Source organism: Panthera leo, chromosome C1 (assembly GCF_018350215.1).
Source record: "Panthera leo isolate Ple1 chromosome C1, P.leo_Ple1_pat1.1, whole genome shotgun sequence".
In the NCBI taxonomy this organism is placed as follows: domain Eukaryota; kingdom Metazoa; phylum Chordata; class Mammalia; order Carnivora; family Felidae; genus Panthera; species Panthera leo.
In genome coordinates, this window is record NC_056686.1 from 130,813,571 (window position 1) to 130,834,839 (window position 21,269).

At 34.3% G+C, this 21,269-nt stretch overlaps 1 protein-coding gene across 1 annotated transcript in view; it reads right to left on the reverse strand.

Annotated features, from left to right (window-relative positions):
• The window catches only part of LRP1B (LDL receptor related protein 1B), a 1,882,572-nt gene that overhangs the window by 158,880 nt on the left and 1,702,423 nt on the right, over window positions 1-21,269 (reverse strand). The window contains exon 67 of the mRNA XM_042948663.1: window positions 5,521-5,637. Within this exon, the coding sequence (XP_042804597.1) occupies window positions 5,521-5,637 (117 nt within the window). The remainder of the gene's footprint in view (window positions 1-5,520; window positions 5,638-21,269) is intronic.

The window sequence follows — 21,269 nt, forward strand, 5'->3', positions numbered from 1 at the left end:
AGAATCTTTTGCCACTGGATGTCTCAAAATGAAACTTTCTCTTGAGAAAACCGTAATTAAGTTATGAGACAAGGTCCTGAGGGATTGCATTCTCTTGCTGTTTCTTAACTTTGATCTTTTCTGGATAAAGTAAAAGACCAATGTTCAGATGTTGGCATGATAGTTAGCTTTTTTTGTTAAAAAGAGGAGCAAAATGATCATACCTGGAAGATAACCCATTTGGAAAGAAAATTTGAATTTGAAATTTCCTCCAGTATTTCCAAAATGTTTTTCTCACATTAACTTTTTCTGATATTGCCTATGTCTCCAGATCTAAAGTAGATAGGGAACCCTACGCATGAAAAATTAACCAGGTTTTCCATAAGTCTCATTTAAACATGCCAAATTAACAACAAAGAAGCCTTCACAGGATATTTTGGAAGGCTGATCTGGATTCTATAATGAAAATAAAAAATAGGGGCATTATATAGATAAGTCATTTCCTTCGATACTAAAGGAAGAAAAGCATACAGCTTCAAAACTCAAAAGAACTTTGGAAGCTATCTTGCACAAAATGGAAAAAGAAAAAACAACTAAGTTTAGAAAATAAAAGTGAGTTTCAAAGCCACAGAGTTAGTGGCAGAGCAGAGAGTCTTCCAGACTCCAATTTCTCTGCTGAGTATATTATCATAAACCCTTGGTGATAAGTTCAAAAGTTATATAAATGTGGGTGTAAGCATCTGAGGAGAATTTTTAGAATACAATTAGTATAACTGACATGCTATACAAATAATCTTCTGATATAAATTCAGTGTGAAAGTACTAGAAATGCAAATAAGGCAGACACAGCTTGTCTCTCTACGAAAACTGTAATCTGGCTGATCAAGTTATTTAGTGCTTTTATATCTATTCGATTGTTAGCTACTTCTTAATAATGAAAAGATATGAAATAATTTATTTTGCACATCAGTTACTTAGCAGGTGTACATGCCGCATACATTACATTTATTGCTGATAAAGATAGCATAGGTGCTGAGACTTGTCAGATATTTTCAAACCTTTGATACAGATGACAAAGTAACTCCAGTGACAATAAAATTTTCTTGTTTCTAAGAGCATAAATCATTATTGGAGCAAAGTGTCCCTGCTGAACACTTTACAAGGGAAATGATCAGCAGATGATGAAAATGACAATGGACTAATTATGCTATATAAATATAAAAAAGGAGAAAGCATATTAGATTGGAAACATAGCTGGTAGTTAATTGCTTCACTATGATGTAAACTCTTCCCATATCTATGCCTGGAGTGTTTACCACACAATTTAAAAAGTAAACTCATTATATCAGATTCATAAACACAAAAACCCAAAAGCGATTTTAAAAATACACTGCTAATATTATAAATGTGTCAGGCCCTGTGCTAAACCCTGAGAAATAGCTCTACTCCCTACCCTGTCTGCAGACATTTAAATAGGAACTCAGATAAATGTGATAAGGGAATGAGTGGATCAATGGAATGCACGTGAGTGTTGGTTGATAGAAAAAAAAAATTTTTTTTTTTACAGGTTTTTGAAATTTTAATAAAGAAAATGAAATGATCTGAATAAAGAGTACGTTCCATGCTTTTGGACAAGGTGACCTAATACAGGGTGACCTATCTTGGATGACTCTATAAAGACCTAATTACATTAATGATTAACCTACAAAGTCAGTGCAATCCCGCTCAAAATTCCAGTTGGATTTCTTTTGGGGGAGCTCAAGAAATAAATAAGTTAACTTTTTGACAAAGAAAAGTAAAGAAGGGAGTCTTGCTCAGTGCAACACAGGGTAAACCATAGTAACAACAGCGTAGCACTGGCTCAGGAACAGTCAGCTGGGCCAGCAGAACAGAAGAGAAAGCCCTGTAACACACCCATGTGCTGCATGTGTATAGAAACTTGACATAAAAACACGCCTTCTCTGTGGGTGAGGCCACAGGTTAAGGTTTAGTGGAGACATTCTACTACGCCACCATCATTGTAACAAACATACCTAAGGAATAACAAAATAGGTATGTTGAGGTCCCAGCGTGACTCAAAATGAACTACCTAAAACTGGCTCTGTGGCGAGCACAGCACTGAATGCTCCACAGGCCCAACCTTCTGGAACTCTCTGCCGATGTCAGCAGCAGCGGCGTGTGGCACAAGATGCAGGAAGCCAAGCAGAGAATGCTGAGGCAGGCTGGTGCACAAGGCCATGGGGCATGCACCTCCCCACATGAAAACCCTTGTGTAGCCAGTGAGCTGATGAGCGCCAGCTGCCAGAAGAGCTGGAGGCAGAGTCAAAGGAGGTGGATTTAGGCTGAGTTCCCTTCTGGGTGCCCAGCGACTTTTCCTTCCGCGAATACATCCAGACGTTCAGCTCTCCTAGATTCCTTGCTGATGCTGAGCACCCTGGCTTGTCTTTACCAGGTGCTAAAGTAAGATTTGCTGAACTGAAGCAGGCCTTCTCTTCCAGAACCCACTGCTCGTCTTTGTTCTTCCTTTTACCAAACTCAGTCTTATGGCGCTCTCAGGCAGAGTGGGGGCTCACATAAAAAAAAATGCTACTGTTGTTTTTAACACTAAGGCTAATTTACTATCTCTGCTATATTCCACTACTTAATAATTGCTAACAGTAATTGCTCAAATATGAATCAAAATGCATACAATTGACTAATGATATTTAGACAATATGGTAACATTATACTGTTATCTTTTGGGATATACTGTTATCATTTATATATATTTAAATTAAATATATATGTGTTGGGGGTGCCTGGGTGGCTCAGTTGGTTAAATGTTTGACTTTGGCTCAGGTCACGATCTCACCATTTGTGAATTCGAGCCCCACATCGGGATCTGTGCAGACAGCTCAGAGCCTGGAGCCGGTTTCAGATTCTGTGTCTCCCTCTCTCTCTCTGTCCCTCCCCTGCTTGCATTCTGTCTCTCTCTCTCAAAAATAAATAAACATAAAGATATACATATATATATAGATACATATATGATGTGATATATATATATAGTCCTGATTATAATATATAAATAATAATTTATATGCATATATAATACAGTTTTCTTGTAATTATATACTTCTAAAATTATAATAATTAAATCAAATCATAAAACTTTCAATAGGTAGTTAAAAAAATGGGAAATATCCCGATAACATTTTATACAGGAGCAGTAATTGTTCTACTGCTGACCTATATATGACCAACCTCTTGGTGCTTTATGTAGTTATGTTGTATTCTTTTCTCTCTTTTCATAGGCTCCACTTCTGCCCATGTAGAAATGTTGACATTTTCAATGTTTAAACTTTCTCATTTCTTCAGGTCTATTCAGATGGTACCGTCAAACACCACTCAATTATCTTGATCCCTTGAGCCTTCCTCTCACACATTCTTACACGTTTAATATGTTATCAGTTCTGATACTGGTTCTGTGTATCCCCTCTATCTTTCCATTCACAACTATAATATGCTTCATTCTTGTTCACTGTCCTCTCGCCTCTGCAAATTCATCAACATTGTTATCTTAGGCCACATGCCCAGAGTGAGTGGGGACTAAAAGTGGACCACACATAATGGGGTATTTTATACTGCAATGCTTGATATTGCAGGCACTCTCTTGCTTTTCCTAAGGGTTCTGTGATGATGGCTACAGTGATTTCTCACTGTTTGCCCAGAGACAAGTGAGAAGCTGTGTTCCTTCTCCTTGAGTTCTTGCAAAATCATACCCAACCACTTTGGAAACCCCAGCAGACTCAGAAACAGGTTATCTCCACCCTTCATTCTTCTTCCCATTCTTCCCCAGTTATAGCAGTAGTTTAACTTCTATATAATTTCAACCACTCCTTGAATAAAGGGTTTTCAAAGATGTAAGTTTCTAATGTGGCCTTCTCACTTACCCTCTCTTTCAGGCATTGTGCTATTCTTCTCAGGTATCTTTATTGACAATTAACACTAAATGTATCCCAAACTAAGCTAAGTAGTTATATGTATATTTAAGCTCTGAAATGGAAGTGAATTAAATAGAGAGTGTATATGTAATTGCTTCTTTTTTTTGCATTTACTCTTCGATTCCTGCCATTCTTACCTCATTAGGTTTTTATTTTAATCACTGGAAAGAATCTGAAAATCTGCTATATAAAGTTTTTTCAGACTTACTGATTAAAAAAATCTAGAACACTCTAAGTAAGATCAGTTGAGAGATACATATATGATGGAGTAATAAAAATTCCCATAATCAGAGTATTCCATAATCATGACGATCCAGAGATTTCACAGTTAATGGACCTGATCCTCAAACACCAGTCAGATTAAAGTTCAAAAGTTATTTTTAAAAAGTTGATATTTTGCAAACTGAATATCCAAGTGGTTTATGAAGGCTATGACTCTACTAATTATATGTTTTTATGTAACCTCTTCCTATGCTTTAATGTAACAGTTTCTATTTCATCTCCTGCATCTTGGGAAATGATTGTTCTTAGTCTAATGTATAAGATTAAACACTATTGGGGGCACCAGGGTGGCTCACTCAGTTAAGCATCCAACTCTTGGTTTCAGCTCAGGTCATGATCTCACAGTTCATGGGATTGAGCTCCTCATTGAGCTCTACACTGACTGCGTAAAGCATGCTTGGGATTTTCTCTCTCTCCCTCTCTCTGCCTCTGCCTCTTCCCTCTCTATATCCCTCCCCCCCCTACATTCCCTAAATAAATAAATAAATAAATAAATAAATAAATAAGAGTAGACACTTGTTTTCACCAAATCCTTTTTGGAAGTAGCAGAATATTTAATAAATGGAATTTGATTATTATCTTATTTTAAGCATGATTATATTGCCTTTTTTTTTTGTTTAAATGCTGGTAAGAAATATATTCAGAAATTAATGTTAGAATATAAACATGCTGTCACAATTTTACATACTGCCACACTTTTTAGAAAATAAAATTGTTGGACAATTATTGTCTTTTAAATTTATTAGATAAAAATGCAGGAGGCAGATGATGATAATAGTGTTATTCTATTTTCAGAGAAAAGCATCCTGAATACATATGGTGTTCTCTACTCCAGAGAGAATAAATGATATTTTGCTGAAAGATGCTCTTGGGTAAATTTGTAGTGTAAAAGGATTTGAGACTGAAATGAAATGAATACTATCCGTTAAAGAATGATATGTTTTGTACTGTCTCCACATCATTCAGCTCTTTGTATGAACTTGCATCAAGGGCTTACTGTGTTGCATACTAATGGGTTGCACTAAACCTCATGATACTTTCATACCAATTCTGATAACTACAAGAAAATAACTTCCAGTATGAACATTTCAATAATTCCACCATTTGAGATTCAGGTCAATTTAGTCCGAATATTCTTGTCCAAATGTGAATATATTTATAAAAATGTGAGCTGCAGGACAGATAGGTTCAAATTCATACCTTAACTGAACTAAACATTGCTCTCCTGCTTATTGAATATGCTTCATGCTCACAGTGTTCTCAAGCAACAGCTACTTACTACAGTTTTCTTCATCTGAATTATCACTGCAGTCATTTTGGCTATCACACCGCCAGTGATCTGGAATACAGTTGTTGTTTTTACACTGGAATTCATGAGGTCCACAAGTCTTTTTGTCTGTAATAGAAAGAATCAGAGTTTGCATCACTGACTTCCATGAAGATATCCCTCACAATATCCTTACTGCCATGCCAAATTCAGGGCGTATGACATTTCCTCAGACCTTAATTCAGTTACTAACTGAGAAGCATCTCTAGGAAAAACTGAAGTTAAGTGCTAAATAAAATTCATCCTACTGTCTTGTTTTATGTTATCAGTCATGCTTTCATCACTAGCCAATTATAAAGCAATTGATTGGCCCACCCAAACAAAGTCAACACAAATCAATCAAAAAAATCAAAACTATTAAGAACTACCATTCTCTTTAGGGTACTCCCTCCCTAAGCCACCTTCTATTTCTTGCATAAGACAGCAAAAATAAATGGTTATTAGTCAGACTCTGAGGTTGTCATCTTGTCTTCCTCCCTAAGAATTTCTTACTCATAATCAACCTATCAACTGATCTAAACTCATAGATTATAATAGAACCTGTAGTGTACAGACCTTGAAAATTAATGAAGTATCATGTCATTTGATTTCTAAACAATCCCACTGAGTACAAGGACAGGTATTAACTAGCCTTTCACTTTACAAATGACAAAACAAAGAGTTAGAGTCTAGAAGCCTGATGAAATTTTACTACCATTAAATGGAACAGTCAATGTGTGTGTGTGTGTGTGTGTGTGTGTGTGTGTGTGTTTACTCCTGCTTCAGTGCTCTTTACAAGAAACCTGTGTTCAGAATTGAGCCAGAATCAGAATGCATGCAATAAGAATATATCTAAATCTTCGGTCATATATTCTTAAATTTTCACAAGAGTAATAGCTAACTGTATACAGTCTAAAGCAGTGCTTCTGAAACTTTAATGCACACACATATAAATTACTTTGGAATTTTGCTAAAATGGAGATTGTGATTATGTAGATCTGGATTTCTAAGAAGCTCTCTAGTGATAACACTGTCCTTGGTCTATGAAACACCCTGATTACCAAGGGTCTGAAAGCTAAAGATGGAATGAATTCAATAATGTAACAATAATAACATTGTAAATGCTAATGTGTAAATTAGGACACATTCCCTATCTTGACTCCTTACTCTCAGGTGTATTAGGGATGGACAGTGAGTCTAACAACTCAGACTAATAAAATAGATTAACTAAAGGAGCAGATAAGCAATTTGGTTGTGTTTGCTTCAAAATATGTCTTATAAAATTCAGGGGCGCCTGGGTGGCTCAGTCGGTTAAGCGGCTGACTTCGGCTCAGGTCATGATCTCGTGGTCCATGAGTTCGAGCCCCGCATCGGGTTCTGTGCTGACAGCTCGGAGCCTGGAGCCTACTACAGATTCTGTGTCTCCCTCTCTCTCTGACCCTCCCCTGTTCATGCTCTGTCTCTCTCTGTCTCAAAAATAAATAAACATTAAAAAAAATTAAAAAAAATTCAAATAAAATCATGAAAGCAAAAGTGATTTAGATATAATTGGAAAATTAAATAATGAACATCTATTAAGGATCCAACCTACCTCTTGGCTAAGCATTTTCCTAAAACATGATCATATTCAGCCTTCATAACATCCCTAAGAAGTATTATTATATGCACTTAAAATAATGAGAAAAATAAGTTTCAAGGAGTTTAAGCAATTTCTCCAATATTACAAAGATATTAAATGGCAATAGAAAAATTTATATCCAGATCTCACTACAGAAAAATATACATTTCTGTAGAAATTCTCATGATAGACTTCACATTTTTCAAACTTTGCAAAATTTTCTACAGATAGATAGTCCTTATATAGATCTACATATAATGAGCCTGTATTTCCCTTCCTCCTTCCCTCCCTTTCTTCCTCCAGCCTACCTGCCTGTTAATGATTAGTCAGTACCTAACTTGTGTCACTGTGTTGAGTGCTGTGTTTTGTGGTATATCCTTTTCACTTGTGTTACACGTTAAATTAAATTTTAAAATTGGCTTAAAATCTATAAGTTGCCTTTTGGTATTGTTGATTGTCTCCTTTGCTGTGCAGGGGCTTTTTATCTTGATGAAGTCCCAATAGTTCATTTCTACTTTTATTTCCTTTGACTTTGGAGGCAGATGGAACTAGAGGGTATTATGCTAAATGAAATAAGTCAGTCAGAGAAAGACAGATATCATGTTTTGGCTCATATGTGGAATTTGAAAAACTTAACAAAAGACCATGGGGGAAAGGAAGGGAAAAAATAGTTTCAAACAGAGAGGGAGGCAAACCATAAGAGACTCTTAATACAGAGAACAATTGAAGGTTGATGTGGGCGGAGGGGAAAATGGGTGATGGGCATTGAGGAGAGCACTTGTTGGGATGATCACTGGGTGTTGTATGTGAGTGATGAACCATGGGAATCTACTCCCAAAACCAAGAGCACTGTATACACTGTATGTTAGCTGACTTGACAATAAATTATATTTAAAAAATAAAATTAAGTAAATAAATAAGAGAAAAAAATAATAAAATTGGCTTAAAATATGCAGAAGTCTAACACAGCATTTTTCACATTTCACTCAGTCAAGAAATGTGTTAGGATGATTGGAATTTCAATAATGACCACTCAAACTAGGGGTTCAGTACTGAACTATGTATATGGTTGTTTCATTTTAGCAATTAAACTTTTCTAAAGCCACTACTCTATGCTTATCTAAGATTAGGTTTATTAATTCCTCTCTATGTGTTGTTTGCATTATTTTAGAATATTGTTTTAAAATTTTAGAATATAAGAAAGTAAGAAAGATCAGACTGGATCAAACAAATAGACTATGTGACCTAGAATTACAACATTGGCCCCAAGCAATTCCCCATGGCTATGCAAGGTTCACATTTGATACTATCAATAAAATAAGTGTTTTGGAGTTTGTTTGTTTTTTTTCCTCCTAAATGCCATTTGTACATTTGTCTATGTTTAAATATTTGTATCATATTTTGTGTTTGAAAGAGATCTGCACTTACTTTATTTCTTAACAAAAACAAGTTACAGTTGATTGCTAAGATTTCAGTTAGGGCATACAGAAGCAGTAACACCGAAAGGTTAATTGCCTTATGCAAGGCTATTCAAACGTTATGTTTCCAAATTATTATGTATTCCATATGTATTCCAAATGACACTGCCTATAAAAATGAGAAATACAAACTATACAGACCATATAGACTTTGTTCTTCATTTAAAGTCTCCCTTGAGGAGATTAAATATAAATATAATATATTTATATTATATATAAAATATAAATATAATATAAATATATTTTAATAGGAAAATGTATTAGCAAGGTAAAATAGCAGTTATCAAATTGGCTACACATTAATATCACCTGGGGAATTTAAAAGAATTCCTTTGCCCAGTCAATATCCCACATCAATAAAATCTGGGTAGATCCCAGACATCAGTATTTTTATTAAAGCTAGCCAGCTGATTCCAATGACTAGGCAAGATTGAAAATCACTGGCCCAAAAACCTAATTGTAGAATAGAACATATAGAATTCCACATTATAATACTTTAGAGTAATTAATATAAAATGATCACAATATATAATTTTTTTATTTATTCAAATTATTAAATAGCATTGGAACAATGTAGTTTTTTTTTATATTATAAGAATGGAGAAAACAAATGAAGGATTTGAAAACTTGTTTGTTTTTTTTTTATTTACCATGTTCCCACATGAATTACAGATACTACTACACATTTGATCCTCCCGGAGGGACTACCAAAATGTAAAACTATGTAGTATCTACTGCAATCCTATTGCCACTTACATATGCATGGGCTATTTCTGAAAATAATAGTAATAATGTCTTTGTGAGCAAGAACTGGAGAAGAGGGCTGGGATACAGGAGTGGAAGAGAAATTTAGTTTTCTCATTATACCAAAAGAAATCCAAAGGAATGTAAAAACTACTGAAAGTAATATGTGAATTTAGAAAGGCTATAAATACAATGACTCTATATATATATATATATATATATATATATATATATATATATATATATATATATTTGATTATATTTCTCTATGTTAGCAATAACCAAAAATGAAACTAAAAAAAGAAAACTTTTACAAGGGCATCAATAAAATAACGAATATCTAGGAATAAAACTAGTGAAATTTGTATAATACCTTCATACTGAAAACTGTAAAACACTACTGAGAAAAATGAATTCACACCTAAGAAAATGCAACAATATATCATGTTCATGGATTAGAAAACTCAAATTGTTAAAACTTTCTTGAAATTAGTATAAAGATTTAATGGAACCCCCATCAAAATTCCAGCAAGTTATATTTGAAGAAACTGATTATCCTAAAATATACTGAAATGTAAAGGATCTAGAATAATCAATCAATAATGAAAAAGAAGAAAAAAATTGGAGAATTTACAGTACCTGATCTCAAAGATTACTATAAAGCTATGATAATTGAGAAAATGTAGTGTTAAACAAAATGAAACCAGAAATATAAACAAATATATATGGTCAACTCATTTTCAACAAAGGCACAAAATCAATTTAATGAGCCAAAGAAAGTCCTTTTTAGCAAATATTGCTGAAACAATGGCTATCCATAAGGAAAACATAAATCTCAACCTAATATATTTCATACAAAAAATTAATTTGAGATGGGGTTCAGTCAATTAAACATACAACTCTTGATTTCGGCTCAGGTAATGATCTCATGGTTCATGGGTTGAGTCTCTCATCTGGCTCCATGCTGACAGCACAGAAACTGCTTGGGATTCTCTCTCTCTCTCTCTCTCTCTCTCTCTCTCAATTCTCTCTGTCTGCCCTTCCTTCCCTCAAAAATGAATAAACTTAAAAAATCTGAGATGGTGATAAACATAGTGAATATGGAAAAATATTTTCATAATCTTGGAGTAGGCAAATATTTCTTGGACAGAGCACAAATAGCATTAATAATTAATACAAAATTAGTAAATTGGGCTTCAACAAAATTAAAATGTTTTATTCTTTAAAAAGTATCATTAAGAAAATGAATCGGCAAGCAACATATTAAGAAACATTTGCACCATATATATCTGGGAAATTACTTAGATCCAGAATATATAAAATTTTCTACATATCTTACACATTAGCAGACAAAAGACTTGAAAAGATACTTTATAAAATAAAAATATATTTGAATGGCAAATAAAGGTTCTTAAAACCATTAATCATGAAGGTGATGCAAATTCAAACCACAATGAGATACCACTACATACCTAATGAAATTGCTCAAATCAAAGAAGACACACTAAATTTTCATGAGAATATAGAGAACTTGAAACTGTCTATTCTAGTTCTTAAAAGGGCAAACATGTATTTACCCTATAACTCAGCAATTTTATATCTAAGTGTTCATGGAAAATGAAAACAAATGTTAACAAAATAAATTTGTACAAGAATGGTTATAGCAGCCTTATTTATAATAAACTTCTAAAATAATCCAAGTGAGAATATACCCATTCAACTGAAAACTACTTAGGTATAAAAAAATAATGAATTACTAAGACATAACTAAGAAATGTTTTTAAAACGTCATGCAAATGAAAAATTCACAAGCAAAAGTGTAAATAGTATATGCACCTATTTATAACACGCCCAAATACAAGTAAAAATAATCTGTGGTGACAGAGAGGAGTTAGTGGTTGTAGAGAGAAATGCAAGGGAATTGACTAAAAGGTGAGCAAGAGTACTTTCTAGGGGAATTTAATTTTGGTGTTTGTTACATGCTGCAAAAAATTGCCAAAACTCATCAAACTGAACATTTCAGATCTGAGCACTTAATTTTATTTTATTTTAATTAAAAATGACTTTATTATTAGAATTGCTAGGCATTTGAAAAGTCCAAATGATTATAGTATGGTAAAGAATTATTTTACTCCCTGAATGCTCAGGTGTATTCAGAACAGAAGGGCAGTCTGAAAGATAATTCTCTGTTTAAAACAAAACAAAACAAAACAAACAAAACAAAACAAAACAAAATACTACTTATTTGGGGCATCGAGATTTAAATGTTCCATACTAATTTTAGGCAATAGTATGTGTATATGTGTACGTCTGTGTTTATATCACATACATGTATCTCCAGAGATTTCTTTATTTGGCATTTGAGGCTATCATGCCCTCATTCTGTCCTGTGCTAGATATTTGTAGTATCAGTTTACAATTATCTGTCTTCATTTTTCGGGTGATTTCAGTCCTAATGAGAGTACTGGATTTCCTTAAAGTGCACTTTGTTATCATCTGATATCTTTCTGACCCAAAGATACAGTTAGCTTTGCCCACCCTTAAAAAGCATACCTTTTGAAAATTTTAGATGGCATTCAAAAAATAAAAATGAACTAGTATTTTATTATAGATCCCAACTATAGTATACATAATTGAGAATATAGAATATAAACAACTGTGTCTAAAATTTCATCCTTTTTGGAGGTGCCAAAGGTTTTATTTTAGTCCCAGAGTTAAATAATGCTTCAGCCTACTTGTATCACTTTTTTTTTCCTCTTGAGAACATCCCCAAAAAATGTGTCCCACTAAAATGTTTCCAGTAATATTCAGTAGTGATAATATGTTATATGTTGGCCTTTCATATATAACACATTTCATTTTTTCTGGTTAGCTCTGCAGCAGAGAACAAAATAACACATTATATTATTGGGGAAAATGTTAAGATCCTCCGTGAATATGTGACGTGATGCCTATCGCATGTATATATTATATATTAAATATCCTAAAAAATAGTACTTTAATGAAGCAATAGATATCTAGAAAATTGAAATTGTACACTGTTACACTAGTAATGTTGTATTATTGCTTTAGAAAATAAAATATCACTTGTAAATTTGTCATGTGTTTTATTCAACTGCTGATTAGGAAAAAATGGCTTGGGAAAATTTATATCTTGAGGTATAGAACTCAGTTGGCTATTAATTTGAAAATATAATACATAAATTAATTTTAGAGCAAATTTAGTAAGAAGATTTTGGCTTGTGATTTAAGAAATGTTGGCAATTCATCTCTACAAAAACAAAACAAAACAAAACAAAAAACAAAAAAAAAAAACAGGAATGTGGGGGGCTTGTTGTCCTTGCTAATGTTTTTTGTTCGTAATCACCCCTTTCCATCTTCTAGTTTAGGAAACATGATTACAAATAGATAACTTACATGCAACTTTTGTTACCAAAAAGAACAACAAAAAAACAAAAACTCCAGTAAATATAGTCATAGAAACATTGAAGCAAAAGAACTGTGAGAACAGTAAACTGTAACCTGAGTCATGGTAGCTGCTTGTTTCTTTTATTCCAGATTATAACGTCATAGAGTCAGAAGTATGACACCAGAATTGGAGTACCTTCTCTTGTAGAAATCCTTGTCCTCCATTGGGGGCAGGATGACGATCTGTTAGCTATCAGAGCATAACTTCTTTATGTCATTCTTTCCATTTTTTTTAAAATCAACTTTGTATAATTCTGATCTCCCAGTCTAAATTCTCCTTAATCATATAGAAATGAATCACCTATAAATGCTGCTTTATAAAAGTTCTAAACCTCCTTGACATTATGAGTTCCTCATCAATGATAAGGGAACATATTCTTTTCCTTTTTTTTCTATAGCAGGTAGCATCTACTGACACATACTTTTTGGTGACATGAATATAGTAAATATTAGGTATATACCATTATTAGTGGCTGAGGTTTTTTTTGGTCATTTTGAAATTACTGTTCCTGCCTCTTCTGTCACAGGAGAGGACCATATGACCCAGAGAGGCATCTTCCCCTGGACCACAATTAGTTTACAATGGTCATGTTATTCATGTTTAATGTTTATTTATTTTTGAGTGAGTGAGAGAGAATGAGAGAGAGAGAGAGAGAGAGAGAAAGAGAGGGAAGGACAGAGAGGGAGACACAGAATCTGAAGCAGGCTCCAGGCTCTGAGCTGTCAGCACAGAGCCCAACGCCAGGCTGGGATTTACAAACATTGAGATCATGACCTGAGCCGAAGTCAGACAGTTAACCAAATAAGCCACCCAGGCACCACCCGTGTTTAAAAAAAGAAAAAAAAAAAAAAGAAAAAAAAAAAAAGAAAAAAAGAAAAAAAGAAAGAAAGAAAAAAGAAAGAGAAAGAAAATATTTCACAGTTTATACCTGATAGATGATTTTTTCATCTTTAGTATTAAATGTAAGGAGGAGAGCAGTGCAAGGATAATAAGTGGCTAGACAATATCCTCAGGAACACAGATTTTTATCAATCTATTCTTAACTAATGGCTAGCTATCGCCTTGCAGGTCTGAAGTAGAAAGACCAAGAAAGCAAAAGAAGAAGCCCTTCTATTTTGAGAAAACAAAAACAAAAACAAAAACAAAAAACAAAAACCTAACGTGGTCTTTCTGGAAGTCTCATATAACACCTCTACTTAAATTTCAATAGTCTGAACTTAGTCACATGATGAAAGCTCCCTATAAAGGGAGATAAGAAATGTGATGACTTATTCTGAATAGCAATGCGTCAACCTGAAGATTTAGGGTTCTGTTTCTAAGACGTAAATAAAAACTGGTTATAGGGGTAGCCAAGTTAGGAGTCTCCGTTAAAAAACCTAACAAAGCCAATTAAAGCCACTGGAGGTAATTTCCATGGTTACTGAAAGAGGGACTATTTCTTTCCTTTTGAGATTGTAAGTATTATTCCTTAAATTTCCATGGGTCATTTTATTTCACTGTTTATTTTTATTTATTTTTGTTTGTTTCAAGTTTTTATTTAAATTCTAGTTAGTTAACATAGTGTACTATTGGTTTCAGGAGCAGAATTTAGTGTTTCATCACTTACATATAATACCCAGTGCTCATCCTAACAAGTGTCCTCCTTAATCTCCATCACCTATTTAGCCCATCCTCCTATTCACCTTCCCTCCTGCAACCCTCAGTTTGTTCTCTATAGTTAAGAGTCTCTTGGGGTGCCTGGGTGGCTCAGTCAGTTAAGTGTCTGACTCTTGATTTCGGCCTGAGTCATGACCTCATGGTTCATAGGGTTGAGCCTTGCATCAGACTCTGTGCTGACAGCATGGAGCTTGCCTGAGATTCTCTCTCTCTGCCCCTCCCTGCTCTCTTTCCCTGTTTCTCAAGATAAATAAACATTAAAAAAAAAGAGCCTCTTATGGTTTGCTTTTTTTTTTTTTTGCCATGGGTCATTTTAAAAACCACAATAAAAGCAACATTCTCAGAAGGCACCAATAAAGTATGGAGCAACTTAGAAGTGGAGAAAAGATGATAGGGCTCTCTGTAAATACCTGTATCCAAATTGTTCCTGTGGTTAACTCCATCTACTCTTTGGAATCAAGGCAGAAATTTTATTTTGCCACTGGTTTGCATTGGACGAGAGTCCTGACTAAGGCAAACATTAGACTATTTTATTGCTTAAAAATATTAGGGACTCCTTGGAGGCGCTTGGGTGACTCAGTTGGTTAAGTGTCTGAATTCAGCTCAGGTCATGATCTCATAGTTCATGAGTTCAAGTCCTGCGTTGGGCTCTGTGCTGATAGCAATGGAGCCTGGAACCCACTTAAGTTCTGTGTCTCTCCCTCTCAAAAATAAAAAAAAAAATATTAGGGACTCTTCATGTTAATGTTCTTATCTGTGTGTGCTGACTTACATCATTCCCAGGCTATTTCATTGGTTTATAATTACCTGGGAAATGCGATCTGTTTCCATAAGAAGCCTCAGAATTAGTCTTTATTTAAAAGTAATTTGCAAATCCAGGCTTCCATGAAGATGGGAGACGGTACAAACACTACAAACTGAGGGTTGCATTTTTTTGAACATATTCTCTACGGGACATATGCTATTACAGCCTTTAAGTCGCAGCTTGCTTTGCATTGTGCAGTGTTGGGTGGATCTGAGAATTAATTTCATGTTACTTCTCATCAATCAGGGTAATATTCCTCCACGAACACTTACATGCACAGCCTGTTCTTCTAGGGGAAGTGGAAAGAATATGTGGATGCACCAGCAGTTCAGACTTAACAATGCCAGCTGCAGCTTGTTCCAGGGGGACCCTACTAGTTCTGCTTCACTTTTGAATTTTTATTTATTCTTTTAACTTTTATATTATTCTTCTAGGTAGAGAAGAGAAAGGCTGATAAAGTAAAACAAACTGCCGATGACATATTTTCTTTATAAAGAGGTGAATCTATTATAAGCTAGCTCTCTGGAAGCTCCAATAATGACATTTTAAAAGTTATATGTCAATGCAATGTAATTTTCAGTGGAAATTTTTTTGAATTCACATTATGCAGTTTTAGAAAGTGTCATATTACATCCTGTAATGCCATCTATTACACTTGACAAGAATTTGTGATTTTTTTTTCTTATTTAGAAATTTGTATTGTGACTTTATGGTTGTGAACTGGGGGGAGACAGCTTTATTCCATCTTTGCCAACATACTGCACATCACCTGCCAAACCCCTTCTATCCCATTTATCATTCTCTTCTCAACAGCCTGTTGTCTTGACAGCTTGTATGGTAATATTGTATAAACAAATTTGCATTTGTGAACCAGAGAGGAAGAGGAACCCAAATCTCTAAAATACGAAGGTACAGGTAGGGCAACGTGCTTCAGAGTCATTCTTGAATCCCCATTACAGATTCTGATAGTCATGTTGTAGCAATTCCACTTATGTTTCCTCACCCAGCTTACAAAATCAAAAAAGCCTTTTCCTATCTTTTTTCTAAGTATTGACTCTATGTTTTACTTTAAAAGGAATTCAAGGCAACTAAAAAGGGAGTCTACCAAAATATTTGTAAATATACAGTTGATTATATTCCTGTAGTTGGTCTAACCCTGTTAAATCAGAGTCATCAGACAATTGCTCAAATCACTTTACATTTTTGGATGAATTATATCAAACTCTGATTTGGGGGGCGATAGTGAGGCATAGTGAAAAGAACCCGAGCACTAAAGTCAGAATTTGATTTAAATCCTAATTCTGCCTCCTACTCATGTACAATTTAAAGTAATTATTATTTTTAAAAAATTTTTTTTATTGTTTATTTTTGAGAAAGAGAGAGAAAGCGCGAGCAGGGGATGAGGAGAGAGAGGGAGACACAGAATCCGAAGCAGGATCCAGGCTCTGAGCTGTCAGCACAGAGCCCAAAGTGGGGCTCGAACCCATGAACCACGAGATCATGACCTGAGCCAAAGTCAACGCTTAACCGACTGAGCCACCCAGGTGCCCCTAAGCTAATTATGTATCTTCTTTGTGCTTCAGTTTCCCAAAGGCTAAGAATTAAAGTGAAATACATAGTACTGAACACCTGGCTTAATAAATAGGAAGTAGTGATAATTAAGCAGTAGTAGTAATTATTCAGTAACTAGTTACTTAAACAATAATTGTAAATAAATAAATAGAAAAAATAGTAAAAATTAGCAAATAGTAAATAAAAACTTAGAAGATGTGGATTTCAATACCAACTTTATCTTCAACAAGTTATGTGAATTTAGGAGGAAGAAAAGTGATATTTATTTATTTTTTTATTATTTTTAATGTTAAATTTATTTTTGAGAGAGAGAGAGAGAGAGAGAGAGACAGAATGTGAGTAGGGGAGGAGCAGAGAGAGACACACAGAATCTGAAGAAGGCTCCAGGCTCCAAGGTGTCAACACAGAGCCCAACATGGGGCTTGAACTCACAAACTGTAAGATCATGACCTGAGCTGAAGACAGACAACTAACCAACTGAGCCACCCAGGTGTCCAGAAAAGTGATATTTATTTAAAAGACTGCTATATAGGGGCGCCTGGGTGGCTCAGCCGGTTAAGCAGCCGACTTCAGCTCAGGTCACGATCTCGCGGTCCGTGAGTTCGAGCCCCGCATCAGGCTCTGTGCTGACCGCTCAGAGCCTGGAGCCTGTTTCAGGTTCTGTGTCTCCCTCTCTCTCTGTCCCTCCCCTGTTCATGCTCTGTCTCTCTCTGTCTCAAAAATAAATAAACGTTAAAAAAAAATTAAAAAAAAAATAAAAGACTGCTATATTGCAGGCACTGCTTTAGGTATTTACATTTATAATCTTACTATTTTAAGTGAATAATACTAAATGATTTTACTATAACATTGTGAGGAATCTTGTTTATTTATTTATGTATTTATTTATTTATGTATGTATTTATTTATTTATTTATTTACAGATTTATTTATTTTTGAGAGAGAGAGTGTGCAAGAGGGGAAGGGACAGAGAGAGGGCAGGACAGAAGATCCAAAGTGGGCTCTACACTGACAGCAGCGAGCCTGATGCTGAGCTCGAACTCACCAACTATGAGTTCATGACCTGAGCCAAAGTCAAATGCTCAACCCACTGAGCACCCAGGGGCCCCACATCCTATTTATTTTATACACAAAGATCAAGTATTGGTAACTTGCTCAAGGTCACATGTAAGTATTAATCATATAAGACCCTCAAATTTTGTGGGGAATCACATTCCTAATCCTAAAATTTGAAAGGTTACAAGACACCTGGAGTCTTTTAATCAAATGTGTACTTTAATTTTACCATCTGCATATATGTTTAATTATCATATCTATAAAACATTTTTACTTGTATTATTCTTCCTAGAAAATAGTATTTTTTTAATTATATAAGTGACACATACAGTACTCTTTATGGAAGTGTGAAACTATGTAATACAGGAAAGTAGAAACAAACAACTCACAGCCACATATCATAATCTTCATTATGTTTCTCTAAGAAAATAAATAAATTACATATTGTGCAGTATATATTTTACAAAGAATTGCATACAAATAATTTCCCTAAGTCATTAAAAATTCTTACAAATGCCATTTCTTTGGCTGTATAATATTTATCTTGTGGATGTGCCTTAGTTTAGCTAGAGTTCTCTAGAGTTTGGTATTTAAGGTCTTGATATATTTTTTTTCCAATTTGAATAAGGAAGATAATGTTCACAATAAAAATTCTTTCTTCTACAGTTAAGTATATGCATGTATGTTTCAATAGAGTCTTCTTCAGTGACATTCACCTCATTTCATATTTCATAGTCTTTATGTCTTATCTTGTCCTTGGCATACATTCTCAGGTTCCTCGTACAGGCACTAACATTCTTAGATCGAATGTGACACATTTGTTAGTTACTTAACAAAGTGAAAGATTCTTTCTGCTTGATATTCTTGAAAGTATTTCTCACATAAGGTGTATTTATAAATTTACCATTCACGCTTAGAGTTTTTGTGATTATATCAATCAGTAATTATGAACATAAAGAACCAGACTACTTTTTAATGTAAAATAGTTACCAAACCTTTCTTTGGGATTATAAAACTCAGGTGGGAGGTGAAGAAAGAGGGCAATTGACAGAAAATTTCATTTACTTACAAACATACAATTAGATATATATTAAATAAATGTCTGCGGTGGGGTGAGAGATATTCATCTCATAAAACCAAGTAAAAAATGATATATGCACATGTGCACACACACACACGCACACACACACAACCCTTCAATCAGTATGTAGATACCAGTTAGAAATGCATACAAAGGATACTGCTAATTATCTCTAAGACTATATATACAACATGTGCATGCACACAAGTGCCACACCTAGACAAGAGAGAGAGTATAAGTGAATGCTAGCTGTAGGACAGATCCCCGTAAGCATCAGGATTTATGTATAGTTACGTTTGTCATTGAATATGAAACTGTGTGTCCATTTGAAATCTTGTAGGAACTGGTACCAAAACTGATGACAATTTTTCCTATATATTGTTCCTAGGCTAATCTCTGTAAAAAATATTTCTAACTACTAATTATAATGAATGGAGTATCTTTGTTGTAGTATTGTGTATGGGGGAACATTAGGAGCAGAGTAAGCTTTTTTAATATTCTGATTTATTTTTCAGACAGAGAGAGACAGAGCATGGGTGGAGGAGGGGCAGAGAGAGAGGGAGACACAGAATCTGAAGCAGGATCCAAGCTCTGAGCTGTCAGCATAGAGCCTGATGCAGGGCTTGAACTCACGGGCTGTGAGGTTAAGGCCTGAGGCAAAGTCAGACACTTAACCAACTGAGCCACCCAGGTGCCCCAGAGATAGTTTTTTAAAAAGAAATTTCCTTGGTTTTGAGCAACTGCTCTAAATCATTTATCTAACCAATATGCTTTGTAAAGTGCATAATGAACTCAGCCAAGAATGTCAGAGTCAAAAGTGTGTTAATAAAATTGAGTAACAAACCATTCAAATACTATTTTTCTTCTTTTTAATACTGCTATTTAGAGGTTTAGATTTGATCTAAAATTTAGTGCCTTAATACTTTGAAAAGTTAAGATCAAGATACAACCATGTATGTAAATATATGTATATATATATGCAAATATATGTATGTATATACACATACATGTGTATGTATATATGCATACATTTTTTTATATGCACACACATCACTTCATCACTTAGTATGCACTCAGGTTTTTTTTAGGATTTTGATCTCATTAAAATATATTCATTTATGTGTATAAATTCATAGAGAATTGCACTAAGATGGAAGTATTTTTAATTTTCTAGTACTGTTAGTTTTTTTAGTATGGTTAGTATTAAGTAGTATAATTTTTTCTCTTAGACCTCTTTTACACTGCATCATTTTAAATTCTATTCAAAAACAGGTAAAGCATTTAATTATTCCTTTGTTTTTTATCATAGATTAAAAAAAATATTGTTTACATATAGGATACAGTTTTATTTACTCCACCATACCCCAAATACCTTAGAGAAGCCATAGTTTATATGGTTTACAACAATCAGGAGAAACAATGCTTCCTGTATGAAGGAAAAGGTAGATGAAGAAAAAGCATGTTTTAGCAACACCACTGTCTGATGGCCGATCTCACTTTCTTCTAACCTACTTAGTCTCTATTGTCAAATCGTCTCTTATTTTCATGTGCAAAATCATTTCAAAAGAGCAGATTTTAGAAAGTCAGGATGATAACACAGGCTTTATTTTTAAGGACCAAATGACCATCTATAAAAAAATACTGAAAGAGACTAATAAGAAGAGGAAACAGTTGTGCTAAATGATGGTGATCAATACTTGTTGAGCCTTAGACTATGATCTAATTATGTATATACATGGTAGTATGGCCTCTTGTCCTTCACATACTTGTCTTCAAGATTCCCTTTTATCAATGTATTTTCTTTCAAATGATTTTAATGCATATTTAAATCTGGTATCAGCTGAATACAAGGGATTTATTACAAATTGAGAAACAACACACTGTGCCGTTCAAGGTCCCTCAATTATAGTGATGTGCTTAGATTCTTGAATCCCTAAGTGATGAAGTCTTTTCTGGTTTATGGATTTGAACTGTACGACATCAGGGCCCTTCTACCTCCTTGGTATCCACCACGTCTAAGCCGATGACTTCTAAATGTAAGTACTTGTGACTCTGCCTGACTCCACTCTGGAAATGCTTTTCAGGGCAATAATGTCCCTCTCTTCCTAAAGACAGACATTAACAAATGACTGCTATTAGCTGGTGAATAAATATCCCAACTCTCTCCTTTGTTAGGGGGTTACTCTAAGTATTCTATACTACCTCATAGAATTTCCTGGTATAATGGATCCCATTCCTGCAGT